Source organism: Drosophila takahashii, chromosome 2L (genome assembly GCF_030179915.1).
Source record: "Drosophila takahashii strain IR98-3 E-12201 chromosome 2L, DtakHiC1v2, whole genome shotgun sequence".
In the NCBI taxonomy this organism is placed as follows: Eukaryota; Metazoa; Arthropoda; class Insecta; order Diptera; family Drosophilidae; genus Drosophila; species Drosophila takahashii.
Genome location: NC_091678.1, coordinates 35953881 through 35971560, shown reverse-complemented (window position 1 = coordinate 35971560; position 17680 = coordinate 35953881). Strand labels below are relative to the sequence as shown.

Genomic DNA, 17680 nt, shown 5'->3' with positions numbered 1-17680 from the left:
GTTCTATTGTTTGTTTTGTGAAGTTAAAACTAATCGCAGTTTTATTTTATATCATTTTGTGCACGTATGTATGTTCCCATCACTACATCAATTTATTTATGAAACCAAAGTGTATTTGGCGCGCAAAAATGCCGTATGTACGTACCCAGCGGGAATGTGAGAAGTTGGTTTTTGTGTTCTTGAAATCCTGTTCCTTTTTGCAGGCGGCGGTGTAGGGATAGATAATTTCTGAGCGCTAAATGAGGGTGGGTTTCTGAGTAGCATCAATATCAGGCCATTTATGCGCTGTATGATTTCTGTGGCACTACGATTATAATATTTTTTAACAAAAAAATCACCAACTTATAATATTCAAAAATCCTATGATTTACACCAAAACCAAAAGACTTGTTCTCACATTTAGTTTTAATTTTTATTAATTTTAAAAGTCGTAGAAAAAATATTAATAATTGTTAATCAAAAACATTATAACATTATTATCATAATGTCTATAATGATAATATTAATTTATTTTACTCAACATTTTTCAAATAATAATAAGGATGAATGTGGGATTCAACCAAATTATAGAGAAAAGCCACGGTAAGACGATTAAAATATTTGATCACATTTATCAAGGAATTACATTAAATTACAAAGAAAACTATTGTTGTTTTTTACATTTTTAAACATTTTCTGTGAAATAAAATAATTTGATCGTCAGATCGTGGCCTAAGCCATTTTTAAGTGTTGTTAAAATATAAAAATTCGTGTTGGTGGTATTGATAACACGAAAAATGCCTAATATACCTATAATATACGTAACCTTTAATGATTACGGTCCCTGAAAAGTATTGTTTAAATATTTATTCGGCGCCAAAGTGTGACCCAACTTTACAACGAAATTTACCCCACATTTATCTGCATTTTGTATGGTATTATCAAGAATATAATGCAGGGTCACATCATTTTTAAATTTGTTGGAAAAAGTGAAAAAAAGTGAAAATAGTTAATTACATAGTTAATAGTTAATATAACAATAAAAAGGTGAGTGATAAAATGAATTTTGTCTTTTTATAACCTTTATTTCAGCGTTACAAAGGTTAGTATCACAGATATTTTCGCCATTAATAAATATACGCCTCCGGATGCTATCTTCAACACAAATTCTGCATTTCAGTGACACTTGAAATGTTTTTAATCTTTACCAGTGGTAAATGGTGTGAGGTGTTCATTAAATGGTTGTATAAATAGTACTTCAGTACTAACTTAGTTGTTTAACTTAATCAAAATATTACATTTATTTCAGCCAGGCCGACTGAGACTTCTTGGGACCAGAAGTGTTGCGCCTGCGTTTGTCATATTTTATTTTTTCTTCTCATAGTTTTTGATATAGATACCCGACATAAAACAACTGAACAGAGGGTAAATGATCGGCCATGGCAAACCAGGCATAATTTCTGGAGAGATCCTTTAATTTTGTGCGGAGACCTAATAATGGTAATTACTATTATTATTATTCCTGGTCTTACATTCATATCTAAATTATGTTTGATATTTTCAGAAGACAGACAAGAAATGGATATCTAAGTACTGCATTCGGCCAAGCAAAACCCGGGAATGCTTCATTAAAAATTTGTAGTTCCAATGCTTCGATAATAAATACACAAACAAATATTACAAAAAAAAATGATTTTTATTGTGGAAAATCAGATACTGCAAAGCAGTGCAAAACCAAAACTGCGAGGGTCTGGAAAAACCAAAACTGGGAGGGTGTAGAAAAACAGATATTGCAAGTGGAGGAAAACCATAACTGGGTACGTGTGGAAAATCTATAATGCGGGAAGTCGAAAAACCAGTGGATTTTGTCCTGCATTCTTCTGCCAGAGATCCAGATAGAAACCTCATTTCCCCCTTACTTTTTGTGTCACCCCCGTGTATTTTGAAACCAGAGATGGAAGAAATGTAAGGGGTGAATGAGGTTTAGTCCCTTCTGCTTCTATGGAGAAACCTCTTAAAAATATGTTATTTTCCAGAGGAATTTTCCCGGTGGGGACTGCTGTTTTACAGTGTCCGTGAGGGGCAGCGTGTGAGCAGAGCAATTCCCTATGCTCACTTAATAGGACGCTGCCGACCGCTGACGTAAACAAACGGCATATACATATACATAGTCAATGTTTCTACACACGGAATTTTTGCGCGCCAAATATGTACATGAGGCTTTCATAAATACATTAATGAAGTGATACGTACATACAATTATTCATGCCGCGTGTTTTAAAAATATATGCACAAAATTAAAACATTTAAATTTAAATGAAATGAAAAGATATTGTTTGATTAAGACGACTAAAAACTGAAAACTAGTCTTATTTTAAGTTTAAATGATTACATTGAACAAAATTAAAAAATTATACAAAAATAAAAAAAAAACAATATATTTACCTTATACCTTTACCTAGGTACTGGGAAATTGAAGTACCTTTACCTTACCTAGGTATTTATTTTTGCCCAATACCTTTTACCTTACCTAGGTAAAAAAACACAGTACCTTTCCCAACACTGATTAGCCCATCACATAGACTTTGGACAAACCATGTCTCAGAGTTAGTCTCAGGTATAGTCTTTTTTCGCGTTGGGCTTTTTGGCCCATTTTTATTGAATTTGGCTCTTTTTTTGCTAATAGAGATAAAAAAATATTTTAAACTTCCAAAAAAAAAACGAATTCATTTTTTTATTATGGCTTTTTTTTTTTTGCAATTTTAAAAGTAAATAATGTTTGAAAGAAAAATAGCGCATATATTTTGAACGAATGGTCCGATTTGAAAATTGTCTTCTACATTGAAAAACACAATAAAACTGCAAAGGAGTGGGCGCCAGATACCTTTTAAAATCGTTTAAGGCGATTGTGGGCGTTAGAGGGGGCGTGGTGCTCGGCTGAAAGCTGCGTAGGAAGCCAAGAATATGTAGCTTTTGTAGTTTACGAAATCTCAGCGTTCATATAGACGGACAGACGGACATGGCTAGATCGACTCGGCTAGTCATCAAGATCAAGAATATATATACTTTATACTCAAGAAATTTTGTTTCATATGAAGTTGTTTGTTTTGGGCGACTTTTTGTCAGGTTGATACCAGCCCTTAAAAATAAAAAAATTTAAATGGAATCCCTCGATCAGCTCTGATCGAGCGAGCATTAAACTATGTGTAATTATTTTAACTGCAGGGGTATATAAACATCGTCTTGACGAAGTTAACTTCCTTTCATGTTTATGCAATTCGAATAGTTGCACTACAGTTCTTTGCTAAAAATGTTGATCGTGTCTATAGCTTACCCATTGAGCTAAATAATTATATTTATTTAAAAGAAAATTGGCTTTTGTAAACAAGATCGAAGATCTCAGATTGACCTCAAACTTGCAGACCTCTACCATACTACATTTGGTAAACCATTCATTTTATTACTACCTACCCTTACGAACATCGGCTTACCGAAGTTACATTTGGCATGAATTTTTTAAATTTGGTTTGTATGTTTTTAAACATTTCAGGCAGTTTGTTCAAGACATGGACTGGCCATTGGAGCCAAGACCATTTTAATAACGAAAACCGTAATGGCTATAACAGCACCACTCTCGTATCCAGTTTCGCGTATTCTCGATAAATTATTAGGGGAAGAAATTGGTAATGTTTACAACCGAGAACGTTTAAAAGAACTAGTTCGTGTGAGTAAAAAGTATGTGTTCTTTGTAAAGGTTTTTTAATCGTTTTTTGTTTTTTAGGTTACTAACGATGTAAACGATCTTGATAAAAATGAAGTTAACATCATATCCGGAGCTCTAGAACTACGAAAAAAAACTGTTGCTGACGTTATGACGCATATAAATGATGCTTTTATGCTGTCATTAGATGCATTACTTGATTTTGAAACTGTTTCAGAAATTATGAATTCTGGCTATTCTCGAATTCCTGTATACGATGGTGATAGAAAAAACATTGTGACTTTGCTTTATATTAAGGATTTGGCCTTTGTTGATACCGATGATAACACTCCATTAAAAACGCTATGCGAATTTTACCAAAATCCGGTTCACTTTGTGTTTGAAGATTATACCTTAGACATTATGTTTAATCAATTTAAAGAAGGAACAATTGGGCACATTGCTTTTGTGCACCGCGTAAATAATGAAGGAGATGGAGATCCTTTTTATGAAACTGTCGGTTTGGTTACGTTGGAAGATGTAATTGAAGAACTGATTCAAGCTGAAATTGTCGACGAAACCGATGTTTTTGTTGATAACCGTACAAAAACCAGAAGAAACCGATATAAAAAAGCTGACTTTTCAGCGTTTGCTGAACGTCGTGAAATTCAAGCAGTACGGATTTCTCCTCAATTAACATTGGCTACTTTCCAGTACTTAAGCACTGGTAATACATACTTTAAATGATTATTTACACTTTTGTACTATAAAAAATAATTTCAGCTGTCGATGCGTTTAAAAAGGATGTTATTTCGGAGCCCATTTTGCGCAGATTACTTAATCAAGACGTTTTTCACAACATTAAAACAAAAGCAAAAAGTAAAGACGATCCAAGTCTTTATATTTTCACTCAAGGAAAAGCAGTAGACTTTTTCGTACTTATTTTGGAGGGTCGGGTGGAAGTTACAATTGGCAAAGAAGCTCTTATGTTTGAAAGTGGACCTTTTACCTATTTCGGAACACAGGCGTTGGTGCCAAATGTAGTCGTCGGTAAGTAAAAGCGTATAATATAAAAATATTCTACTTATGTTACACCTTTTGTCCCGGTTTTATATTTTTGATTCAATGTGAAGGCCATAGCTGCAAGTACTTATAGAATTTAATCTTAACTTTGCTCTATATATAAATAATCAAATAATTATTTAAATCCAGTTAAATAATAAATTGAATGTTTTTCTAATTCATTTCGAATTGAATGAATGAATGAATCATTTGTATTAATTTTTTGAATTTGACAGATTTTTTTGTGCTATTTCTTAAGAACAAAAAGTGAAAAATTTTTAACAAATCAATGTTAACTGCTTAGTAAATAAAATTTAGGCAGATTTAATTACAAAATTATGGCCCTTTCTTCTTCAAAAGAATTTGTCGCTTAAATTATTTCGGAATTCATGCCATTCATTCATTCAATTCTATTCAAAATTCGAGTTAATTCATTCATATAAAACAAAAAAATCAAAATAATTCATTCAATCCATTCATGCTGGGTCTAGTAGTTATAATGTTAAATGTGCAGTCTAGACTTTAAATCTTTACTAGATCTAACTGATCAATCTAATGATTCAGGGTAATACTCTAGATTAACGGACTCACTCCCGAAACTAGCGAAAAAACAAGAGGGAACGTTATAGTCGGATTCCCCGACTATCAGATACCCGTTACTCAGGTAAAGGGAGTGCGAGGGAGATGGAGATAGAGATAGAAAACGTTGATCACGCATAACTTTTTAACGAATGGTCCGATTTGAAAAATTTCTACATTTCGATAGGTATTGATAAACACAATAAAACTGCATTTTTACTTTTCCAAAATATTAAAATTTTTAAAATCGTATATAAGCGATTGTGGGCGTTAGAGGGGGCGTGGCACCATTTTGAAACAAACTTGCGCTGCGTAGGAACTCCTAAAATCTGCATGCAAAATGCCAATCTTCTAGCTTTTATAGTTTCTGAGATCTCAGCGTTCATACAGACAGACAGACGGACAGACGGACAGACGGACAGACAGACGGACAGACGGACAGACGGACATGGCTAGATCGACTCGGCTAGTGATCCTGATCAAGAATATATATACTTTATGGGGTCGGAAACGCTTCCTTCTCCCTGTTACATACTTTTGCACGAATACAATATACCCTTTTACTCTACGAGTAACGGGTATAATTATCCTCGATGGACCACCATTTCTTAAGAATTTACGTGCAAAAAGATTTTGGCCGACGGCCATGGTTCATTTCCCGGTTTTGCTATAAAAATGAGTTCTTATAAAATTAAATAATTGTTTAAATGAATTCGGTTTTTTTTTCAATAATTTATTCTTTGTCTTCAAAAAAAACTTATGCTTATGCTATGAGTGGAGCGCGGTCTATAAAGGACATATGATTGATGTCACAATCGAGATTTTAGTAACGGCCTGCAACGATCATTGCCATCTACGGCCCCCACTATTTCAATGCATTAAATAACACTCAAACAATTTGTATCTTTATAATTATTTAAATAATTTTAATTAACACTTTTCCGCACCACCATTGACGTAAAGTTCCAGGCGTGTTTTTTATAGTGGTGTCCCCCATAGGCCCAGTCCACGTTTCAGATTCGAATTAGAGCCCTGCTTGAATGGATTCAATGAATTATTTTGAATTTTTTCTTTCATATGAATGAATTAAATAGTATTTTGAGTTTAATAGAATTGAATGAATTTGAATTTTGAGTTTAATAGAATTGAATGAATGAATGGCATGAATTCCGGAATATTTCAAACGACAATTTATTTTGAAGAAGAAAGGGTCATAATTTTGTGATTAAATCTGCCTGAATTTTATTTACTATGCAGTTAACATTGATTTGTTAACAATTTTCCACTTTTTGTTCTCAAAAGAAAGCACAAAAAAAATCTAGCTAATTCAAAAAATTCATAAAATAATTCATACGATTCTTTCAATTCGAAGTGAATTAGAACAACATTCAATTTCACATAGAATTGAATTCAACAAATCAGAAATTTCATGGCATACTATGATAAAACAAAAATTGAATGATTCATGCAGGGCTCTAATTCGAATACACAGAGTGGCCAACAAAAAATGTACGTTTTAAAATCGCAACAAAAAACATCGAGTATATGTTTTTCAATTTTTTATACCCGTTACTCGTAGAGTAAAAGGGTATACTAGATTCGTGCAAAAGTATGTAACAGGTAGAAGAAAGCGTTTCCGACCCTATAAACTATATATATTCTTGATCAGGATCACTAGCCGAGTCGATCTAGCCATGTCCGTCTTTCCGTCTGTCCGTCTGTCCGTCTGTCTGTCCGTCTGTCTGTCTGTATGAACGCTGAGATTTCGGAAATTATAAAAGCTAGAAGATTGACATTTTGCATGCAGATTCTAGGAGTTCCTACGCAGCGCAAGTTTGTTTCAAAAGGGTGCCACGCCCCCTCTAACGCCCACAATCGCTTATATATGATTTTTAAAATTTCATTATTTCGGAAAAGTAAAAATGCAGTTTTATGTTGTTTATCAATACCTATCGAAATGTAGAAGAAATTTTTTAAATCGGACCATTCGTTAAAAAGTTACGGCGGATCAAAGTTTTTATCTCCACCTCCTTCGCACTTCCTTTAGCTGAGTAACGGGTATCTGATAGTCGGGGCACCCGACTATAGCGTTCTCTCTTGTTTTTTTATTGGATAGCCTCAACGTTTATGTATGCTTTATGCTTTAGGTCGTCAATCGTCTCTGGGTGGTTGGCGTAACACTTATCCTTGACGCCACCCCACAAAAAATAGTGCAACAAATCGCAGCTTTGAGGCGGCTAGTTGACATCGCCGTTTCGGCTGATTATGCGATATTCGAACGTAGTTCGCAAAAGATCGATTGTGACGTTTGCTTTCCCCATTCGGGAAAAGCGGACGCCATTAACGGTTACGGCTGCTCATTCTTCGTTTTCAAAAAAAAAGGGCCCAATGATGCCACCCGACCACATACCGCACCAAACAGTCTCTCGTTGTAAATGCAAAAATGCGACAGTTTTGCTTATTAACATAAATACCGAGGTGGAAATGAAAACACGATTTTTGTGTTTGAAAATTGGTTCGGAGGTATCCTAAAATTATACATTCAAAATTTCATGATGTATCTTAAATATGAAATCAAAACATCGTGTAAGAACAAAAAAAATGCAACGAGTCATAAGTAAAACTTGGTATGTTAGTAAAAAATCTAAAATAACGGTTCTTGGCTTATTAGGGTATGTAAATACAAAAAATATATTTTATTTTTAAAAATAGTTAATTGTATGCCAAAAAAAGGGAGTTTTTTCCCATATCGCGCTGTATGTTTTCGGGGTTACGAGCCGAGATAACTGCAACTATATCATCGTCTCCATATCCTATTAAGGTCGTGTCTTCCGGCATTTCTATGCGCAGTATTTCGTCGTAACTAATATTGCCTAGCCTACCTTTACACATTTCTCGGCTGCCTTTGCTTGGTACAGTAGCTTCCTGTTTTCGAGGTAGCTTTGTAATATTTTCAAGAGCTATCCATCGATTTTGAATTTGTGTTCTAGGGCGTCTGATAATATTTTCCCATTTAACGCTGTTAAATGCATTTTTGACATCCAGTATTGCTAAGAGTACTATATGTCTTGAGTAGTTATCTCCTTGTTGGCTTCGTTGTGCTTCGCAATACACATTTTGAATTGCACCTATTGTGGACCTCCCTGGTTTAAAACCGAACTGCCTTGAAGAGAGTCCACCGGCTCTGTTAACTGCTGCTGCTAGACGAGGTTTGATCATCTTTTCTAGGAGTTTTCCTGTCGTATTTAACATACATAATGGTCAATATGGTGATAGCAATAAGGGATCTCCTTTGCCCTTGATTATCATAACCAGACGTTGCAGTTTCCATTGCTCGGGAAATAGTCCTTTTCGGATGCAAGCATTCAACATATCGAGCCTCTCTGCAATTGCTTGCAGGACCTCCGCAGATATTTTTCGGGTCCCGGGGCATTCCTACTTTTTAAGCATTTTGTTGCCCTCGTTCTTCGAGGTCGGGCACCGTTATTCTCCGCGGCCAAATCTCATAAGTAGGGAAGGCAAGGATCTCCGGGACCTAAGTTTCTTCATGACGATTTTGTAGCCTAGTCCCCATGAGTCAGAGTTAACATCGTTGCAAAGGCTTTCCATCTATTAATCTTGGATTTCCGGATAGCAATATTAAGATCCTTAGCTTTTTTGTACTCCTGCTCCTGGGTAGTAAATATTTATCTACGTCTTGCTCGGGTGAAGCGGCGTCTAGTTTTGAGGCATTTCTCTCTTAAGATTTTTATTTGATTTATTCACTAGTATGCTGCTTGACCTTGCCTGTGTGGGTTTCCCCGTTTTGGCATTGCGACGTTGCGCGTTTTTTTTTATAATTGACATAGTCCGGTTAATTATATTCTCGTCGTTTCCTTGATTAGAGTTGTTTTGCTCAGTCTATTTAAGTTCCATCCCTTTTTTCCTAGGCTAAGGCGATTTCAGAACGATTTTGATCGCCTTGTGACAGCTTTTAGGATATATACTCGTGATCGCTCCCGTTAAATTTTTCTAATACTTTCCATTCGGCAAACTTGCATTTTTGATCCAAAGACACCTTATGTCCTTAATTTTTAGGACACTCATAAGGTTTTTGTAAATTGTTTTGGAATTTTTAAAATTTGTTTTCTTACTTCCTAGCCTAGTAATCTTTGCGGGCTGAAATGTCTGAAGTGTAACTTACGCCCATGCATAAATATTTTTAAAGCAAGGGTCACTTGTGCTCAAAAATAGTTATGAGTTACGTAAAATAATGACAGGTTTGGTCACTGTTTGTGAATCGTCACTGTGAAGGAAGTAAGAAAAACAATTTTAAAAATTTCAATACAATTTACAAAAACCTGATGAGTGTCTTAAAAATTAAGGACATAAGGTGTCTTTGGATCAAAAATGCATTCTAGAAGAAAATATTTTTTTTTAATTTTTAAACGCTGTTCACGAATGAAGATTTTTAAACTGTTTTGGATACAGTGTAAACCGTGTAAACAGTGTCTTGCAACGAGCTAAATAGTTTTTATAACACTGAGCGTTAGGCACGGTAAAATCCGACCGAGCACCTAATTATCGGAAAAAGGCAGTTTGTGATCCAAAAGCTCTAAACTTTTTGTAGAGTCTAGACTTCACATTTTTAAGTCGTGACAGTTCTTTACCAAACCTCGGAGGTTGGTTAGAAAATTTTAGGATAATACGTAGAAACGCATGCATCAAAAACTTCGTTTTATCGAGTATTACCATAAAAGAGTAGATGTCGATTTGCGTCATGTTGCCCCAACCCAAACCATAAGACCTAAAATTCTGGAAATAAAATGGGTCTGAATAGTGTGTTTTTAATTCAGCTCCTATGGACTACCGGGACTCTCGAAAAATGCAAAATTGCTTGATTAAAACATCAACCATTCCCACAGTTTTCAACCAAACAAGTTGATATTTTTATACCCTTGTAGAGGGTATTATAATTTCAGTCAGATGATTGCAACGCAGTGAAGGAGACGTTTCCGACCACATAAAGTATATATATTCTTGATCAGCACCAATAGCCGAGTCTATCTAGCCATGTCAGTCTGTCCGTCTGTCCGTTTCTATGCGAACTAGTCTCTCAGTTTTAAAGCTATCGTGATGAAACTTTCCCGAAAGTCTTCTTTCTATTGCAGGTAGTACATATGTCGGAGCGAGCCGGATCGGACCACTATATCTTAAGGCTCCCATAGGAATATTCAAACAAATATAAGAAAATTCGTTGTAACTTTGTAGGAAGTAGGCGTTTTGATTCTTGACTACTTAAAAACAAAATTTAAATAAATAGAAACGCTGAATCTGGAATCTCTTAAACTACACCGATTGAGCATTACTTTATCGGCAAGGGTATATAAGCTTCGGCTGGCCGAAGGTGGCTTCCTTTCTTTTTATTAATATTTTTGTAGTACAAAAGTTGTTAGAAAATGGGGTGCCTTAACTTACACACCTCTCTTATGCAGGTTCCGTCATCCTCGTGTAACTTCGAATTTATTTGTGAAACTTTCATGATGCATTCTTAAGGAGGTATTCTATCCATTTTTAAAAGAAAACAAAATTGATAAAGAAAGAAACATAGCTTCGGCAAATCGAAGCATATATCACTATGGACGGCAGTCCATGTAGTGACAAAGCGCACCAGGAGAGTGTGCGAAGGTGACTACTTTATGTATTTGCATATGATCTGCATATGATCATATTAAACGATTGGTCCCAACAAAAGCTCCTGGTATGGATAAGGTCGATGGTAAAGTTGCAAAGTCACTTCCCAACTCTGTCATTGCACAGCTCTGCCTTCTCTTTAATGCGTCACTCAACCTTGGCCATTTTCCATCACCTTGGAAAAGTGCTCGAGTTACAATGGTCCCCAAAAAGGGCAAAGATCCGTGCTCCCCTGAGTCCTACAGGCCAATAAGTCTCCTTTCCACGTTTTCCAAGATTTTTGAGCGGATCGTACTTAACAGGCTCCTGGATACTGACACCTTTAATGACGCTCTACCAAACCATCAATTTGGTTTCCGTAGTCGCCACTCCGCTGCCGAACAGGTTCACAGAGTCGTAAACCACATTCTAGATGCCTTAGAAAATCATAAATATTGCTCGGCTGTTTTTCTTGATGTCAGACAGGCTTTTGACAGGGTTTGGCATGAAGGTCTATTTTATAAATCAATGCCACTACTGCCTGAGGGACTCTGGAAGCTCATTGTGTCATTTCTGGACCATAGGATGTTTGCCGTTGACATTCGTGGACATCTTTCTGGACTACGTCTAATTCGTGCTGGTGTCCCACAGGGAAGCGTCCTTGGCCCGGTTCTGTACACAATTTACACTTCCGATCTCCCAAATCCAGTGGTTCGTGGTACTCTCCTTGCCACCTATGCAGATGATACTGCATTCCTAGCTACTGGCAGCACCCCCTCCTCGGCCTCGTGGCGTGTCCAGACATTTTTGAACGAGTTTGAATATTGGGCCTCTCGTTGGAATATTGCGCTAAACGTTGATAAAACGCAACACGCCACCTTTTCCCTTCGACCTGGCCGATCCCGCAGTCTTTACTTGGATGGTGATAGACTTAAGCACGAGCAGAGAGTAACATACCTCGGTGTTACCTTAGACCGCCGTCTATGCTGGAAGGGTCAGATTGACCGTGTCTGTGGGTCAGCGAGGACGAAACTGGACAAAATGGACTGGCTACTTCGCTCAGATAGCGGATTATCCCTTCAGGCCAAGGTGCGGCTCTTTAAAGCCATTGTTCTCCCGACCCTAAATTGGGGAATAACATGCTGGGGCAGCGCTTGCGACACGTCGCTAGGAAGGGTTCAGACTTGCATCACAAAAGCATTACGGAGGATGCTTGGGGTGAAGTAGCATCGTAACGTTGAAAATAGCGTTTTATTTCGAGACACAGGAGTACCAACAGTGACTGAGATGATAACTCAGTTCTCGAATCGATACAGAGATCGGCTTCTGGTGCATTCTAACCGCCTGGCTAGACGTCATGCCACACCACTGGGCCAACGTCGTCTCCGCAGAAGACACCCGGCGGACTTATGGATTCTCGGCCGTAATAGACACGGGCGACTTTTATAATTAACCCAGATGAAGTAACATGCCCCACTGTGGCTCGACTACCCGCAGATTTCGGGATTATTTTTCTTTAATTATATGACGACAAACATGAAAACAAGAACTATTTTCTTGTGAGGCGTGTTAAATAAAAATGTGCCTACTTCGGCTTATACCAAAAACAGTTATTTTAAGCTTTGTTTGTAGAAATCTTTGAAAGCCTAGAAGATGAGCCCCAACTGAATTCCGATTGGGGCACTTAATTAATTTTTCCGCACCGATTATGCGATCGGATCCGTTTTTGGTTTAAAGTATGGAGCTATTTTTAAGGAAAGGTATTTATTTTTTTTTGGACCCACGCTCAGTGGCGCCTTGGGCCAAAAACCGTGCAATAAATCACTTTTTCGACTTTATCCTAGAAAGTTGCGACCCATACCAATCGACAGGTAATTGATGCACTATTAAAAATATGTAACCCTTTTTCAAATGATAGATATGCTCTTTCAAAGTTGAACAATTTTTCACTTAAAAAAATCACACCCTTTATAGGTAATTTTTCGCACTTCCGGGGGGTATGTCTTAAAAACTAGGTATTGAATTTTTTCCACTGATTGGTGTGTTAGTTAAGAGTAAAAAAAGTAAAACATATTGCAGTTTTCCAGCCGCGTCTCTTAGTTATGCGTTATTTGCGAAACGTCCCTTTTTTCCATATTTTTCAACTTTGATGGAAAATAAAAAAAAAAATATTCAGTATTATTTTTTTTATTCTTCTCGATATAAGAAACTTTAGTTCTACCACTTTTGAAAAAACCCGCTAGTTTAGCGGAAAAACAGCTATAAATAGCTAAAATACGGAAGGCCCTAACTTCTAAACTACTGAAGCTACAGTCTTGTGCTGAATCTCGTTTGAAAGGTATTTTAAAATGTTTTAGGCGCCTTCTATAGGGGAGAGGTCTGTAGGTTGAGCCACCTTTTGTTTTTAGTCTCCCATTTGGACATTCGCTTTTGAAACTTCACGTGTTAGGTACCGATCGAAAGCTTAGTCTTTTAGCTGTAAAATAAAGCAACAAAAAAATTTTTTTCCCCTTGGGAAAACTAAAAAATAATTTTTTTTGAAAAGTGCCAAAAAATGACAATTTGAAAAAGAGGTCTGTAGGTTGAGCCACTTTTTAAAGTCAATAATACTCACACAAAAAGTACTCCAAACTATAAGGAACTATTTATTTATGTTAATTTAATCAATTTTAGTTCGTCCTAAATTATTTCCCATCCATTTTTTAAGAACTTAGACCAAATAACAATTAAAATCAAAAGGCTCTTTGAACATTCACTTTTCCCCTAATATCAAAGAAATGTACTAGGCAGAAAGCGACCTCTGTTGGCCTAAGGCCTTTTTGTATGAAAAACGGGTGTCTCAATTTACACGCTCAAAGTGTCTCAACTTACATAAAATGGAATGTTTCGAGAAAAAAATAATTACTTTTGTTCTGACTGTCACATTAAGCTAATTCTTTTTTTAATTAGTTAACAGTTAATATACTAATTTTTTAAATCTCTTACCAAGTTAATTTAAGGACGTTTTAATTTTAAATAGAATTTTGAAAAAGTAGACAAAAACTTTTTTGGTGAGAAATGGTACACGACTCACAGCTTTAATCTGGCTAGAGCCTGGCTTATAATGTTTTCAACAAAAGTTTTTTCACTAAAAAGGACTACAAAAAAAAAAATAAAAAAAATTAAATAAAACACGAGTCAGATATGAGTAAAACGATGCCGATGCCTACGATTCTACGATGCCACGATTCCAGATTTGACAGTTGGAATCGGCGTCGCCGAGTAGTAATCGAGTATATTTTTACTTACTCGTGCAGGTCTCTACAACTTACACAAAATGGGATGTTTCGGGAAAAAATAATAACTTTTGTTCTGACTGTCACATTAAGCTGATTCTTTTTTTAATTAGTTAACAGTTAATATACTAATGTTTTAAATCTCTTACCAAGTTAATTTAAGGACGTTATTAATTTTAAATGGAATTTAAAAATCTGGCTAGAGCCTGGCTTATAATGTTTTCCCCAAAAGTTTTGTCACTAAAAAGGACTATAAAAAAAAAAACAATTTTTTTAGTGGATAAGTTTTGAGAAAATTGAGTGTCTCAACTTACAGACCGTCTCAACCTACAGACCTCTCCCCTAATAACTGCAAAAGAAAAATTTCAAAATATTTTTCCTTGTGTTTTTTTTTTGATTTTTTTAATGGAACGTTAAATTGTGTATGAAAAGGTGGAAAAAGCGGCTAAAATTGTCATTTTTAGCTATTTTCAAAAAATCATAAAAAATACGAGGAAAAATATTTTAAAATTTTTTTTTTGCAGTTATTAATTTTGGAAAAACTTTGCATCAAAACATTTTTCTTTTAAGCCCCAGGAAAAAAGTTTAAAATTTGACCTTCACACATTTTGGTTGAATTGATATGTCCTCAATGTGTCCACCTTTCAGAATTTTGAAAAAGTCAAAACTTTTAAAGATATACCACTTTTTAGTTTTCACTGAATTTCCAAAAAATAAAATTTGAATTTTTTAAAACTTTTTTTGGTAGACAGATATGTCCTCGATGTGTCCACTTGGGTCCACCTTTCAGAATTTGAAAAAAGTCAAAACTTTGCAAGATTTAATTTAAAAAAAATTAAAATTAAATTAAAAATATTAATTAAATTAAAATTTAAATTTTTCAAAACTTTTTTTGGTGGACAGATATGTCCTCAATGTGTCCACTTGTGTCCACCTTTTAGAATTTTGAAAAAGTTAAAGCTTTAGCAACTATACAACTTTTAATAAACAGTTTTCGCCCACCACCTTAAGATTACGTACTTTCAACAATAAACTGCAAACTTCGTACAAATAGTCTAATTCCAAACCTTAAAAGTAAATATTAAAAAATAAGAAACTATCGTCAATCTCTTTTTTTTTAATTTCCATCCCTTAAAGCCAAACATATTTACAAACAAAAAAAATAAATTTCGTAAACTTTATAACAATTAATTTTTTTTAAAACAAAATAACATTTTTTTAAACATCGTAACAACTTGTTTTTAGCAAAATAACAATTAACAATTAATATGTAATCCTCTCTTAAAACTCAATTTGATTTACAATTAAAATTTGCTTATAACACTAGTTTACAGCCGAAATGCTCCCCAGCAATTGATGGAAAATTCTGTTAGATTTGGACCCCTAGATCACGAAAATAGCACTAAATTTTTTTTCGATGGCACAGTTTTTTTTTAAAGATTTTTTAAAGTTTGAAATGTTAAATTTCGGACTTTTTTTCGAATTTCTTCTTATATCTCGGCAGATATCCACTCGGTTGGGCCAGTTTTAGTTTTATTTCAAAGTCAATAGATCAGAGCTTAACTTATATCGTAAAAACTCGAAATAAATCCGTTGAAAAATCATAATGGGTACAATCTTAAAGATTACATCCTACCGAATAAAACAAGCCGGATATGGCCCAAATCCATGGAAAACTGGATTTATGGTGGATTTTTAATGTTCGGATTTTTCCACATTTTTCGGTTGACAGAGTCCAAATTTAAGATTTATCATAGGCGGCGACATGTAAACAAAAATAATTGGTGTTGGCAGCCGGGTCACTAAATAGCTAAATCAGATATTTAAAAGCTAGAAAATTATTAAAGTGAATTTAATTGTTTAATTAAGGTTACTTTATTCATAAGAATGAACTATCCAAATGGATAGTACTTAGTTAAAAATACTCACAGTCATAACGCAAGCAATTTTATATATTTAAAGGAATTTTCAGAAATTAAATTTATTTTATAATTTTCTAGCTTTTAAATTTAGCTATTTTTTGACCCGGCTGCCGTCACCACTTCCATAATAATTCTTGAGCGATTAGTGAAAACATCATAAAGATATCTCATACCGTTCCGAAGTTATGAATTAATGACTGAGTGCAACTTTTTCGAAAAAGTGTCAGAAATGCCATGTTTTAACCCCTATAACTCCGGTAAAACTCAAAATTTCGCAAAACCGATCAAATGAAGTTCTTACATTTTTGTTGTGAACCGGAAAAGTAAAAAAGTTCGATGAAAATCGGACCTTCTGAACAGGGGTGGCCCACTTGGCAGATTTTGACTCCTAAGATATCCAAGTTTCGCTTTAACGGCAACCTTACAGAAAACTCCCCAGTTGGGAGGCGAGAAAAATTGGACTTGAAGTGATTCTCACAATCTATATATTCTTGTTTAAACTTTTCTAAGTTTAAGCCACAAGATTCAATATCCCAAAAATACCTTAGCAGCATATCGATTCTTTCATCTGCCTCTTGTTCATATTGCGGCGTGGATTGAGCTGCTACTAATGCCGTCCTCTGAGATTGTCTGCTACCTCCTGAAACCACCCAACCGAAACACGTTTTCTGAAGTACTGGTAGCTCCGGCGACAACTTGATTTGGCCAACTGAGAAAAGATCAAAGAACAAATTGGCTCCTATGAGAAGATCGATGAGCTGAGGCCTGAAGAATTCTGGATCCGCTAGTCGTATGTTATTTGGAATGTTCCAATTTGCAATGTCAAAGGAGAAACTTGGCTGGTGATCTGTGATCTTAGGCGCAACTAGAGCGGTAATATTGGCCTGGTAATCAGAGATTCGAGAATGCAGGCTTAAATGAATAGTGCGGCCATCGGATGCGAAGCTGGAGTCTCCAAGTCCTGACACGACATCTGTAGACTTGGTTCGTTTTAGTTGCAACTTTTGCGTAAACTTGGAGGTAATAAGATGGACCTGCGAGCCTGAATCTAATAAAGCGCAGCATGGAACGAGAGTTCCAGCATAATTTTTTACAAGGATGACTACTGTCGCAAGAAGCAGCATGGAACGAGAGTTCCAGCATAATTTTTTACAAGGATGACTACTGTCGCAAGAAGCACTACATCTTGATTGAGATTTTGGGCTATAAGAATGCTGGACGAATAAGTTTCTTCCACTGGAGAAGGTGGTTCGATGGCTTGGGACACGCTCGTCAAATTTGGTGATGCAGTGGCATCCGGTGTGTTGAAATGAAGCAATGTGTGATGCCTTGAGCCACAGACGCGACACGCACTGATAGATTTGCATGCTCGAACCTGGTGGCCTCCTTTAAGGCAATTGATACAAAGCCCAACCTTTTTGACCTCCTTTAATCGAGCAGACGGTGCAAGGTTGCCGAAAGATGTGCATGAGTATATAGAGTGGCTAGGATTTCTACAAAAATCAAAACCC

At 35.7% G+C, this 17680-nt stretch overlaps 1 protein-coding gene and 1 long non-coding RNA gene across 3 annotated transcripts in view; both read left to right on the top strand.

Annotated features, from left to right (window-relative positions):
* Window positions 1–17680, top strand: part of uex (metal transporter uex) — a 107514-nt gene that overhangs the window by 61418 nt on the left and 28416 nt on the right. For both annotated transcript variants that reach the window (XM_070211854.1, XM_070211853.1), the window contains exons 4-6: window positions 3530–3703; window positions 3761–4406; window positions 4463–4729. In XM_070211854.1, the coding sequence (XP_070067955.1) occupies window positions 3593–3703; window positions 3761–4406; window positions 4463–4729 (1024 nt within the window). In that variant the 5' untranslated portion in view covers window positions 3530–3592. The remainder of the gene's footprint in view (window positions 1–3529; window positions 3704–3760; window positions 4407–4462; window positions 4730–17680) is intronic.
* LOC138914958 (uncharacterized) lies at window positions 777–2861 on the top strand. The gene is made up of 3 exons (XR_011420660.1): window positions 777–1026; window positions 1289–1479; window positions 1544–2861. It is a non-coding gene; the product is annotated as an uncharacterized lncRNA (long non-coding RNA).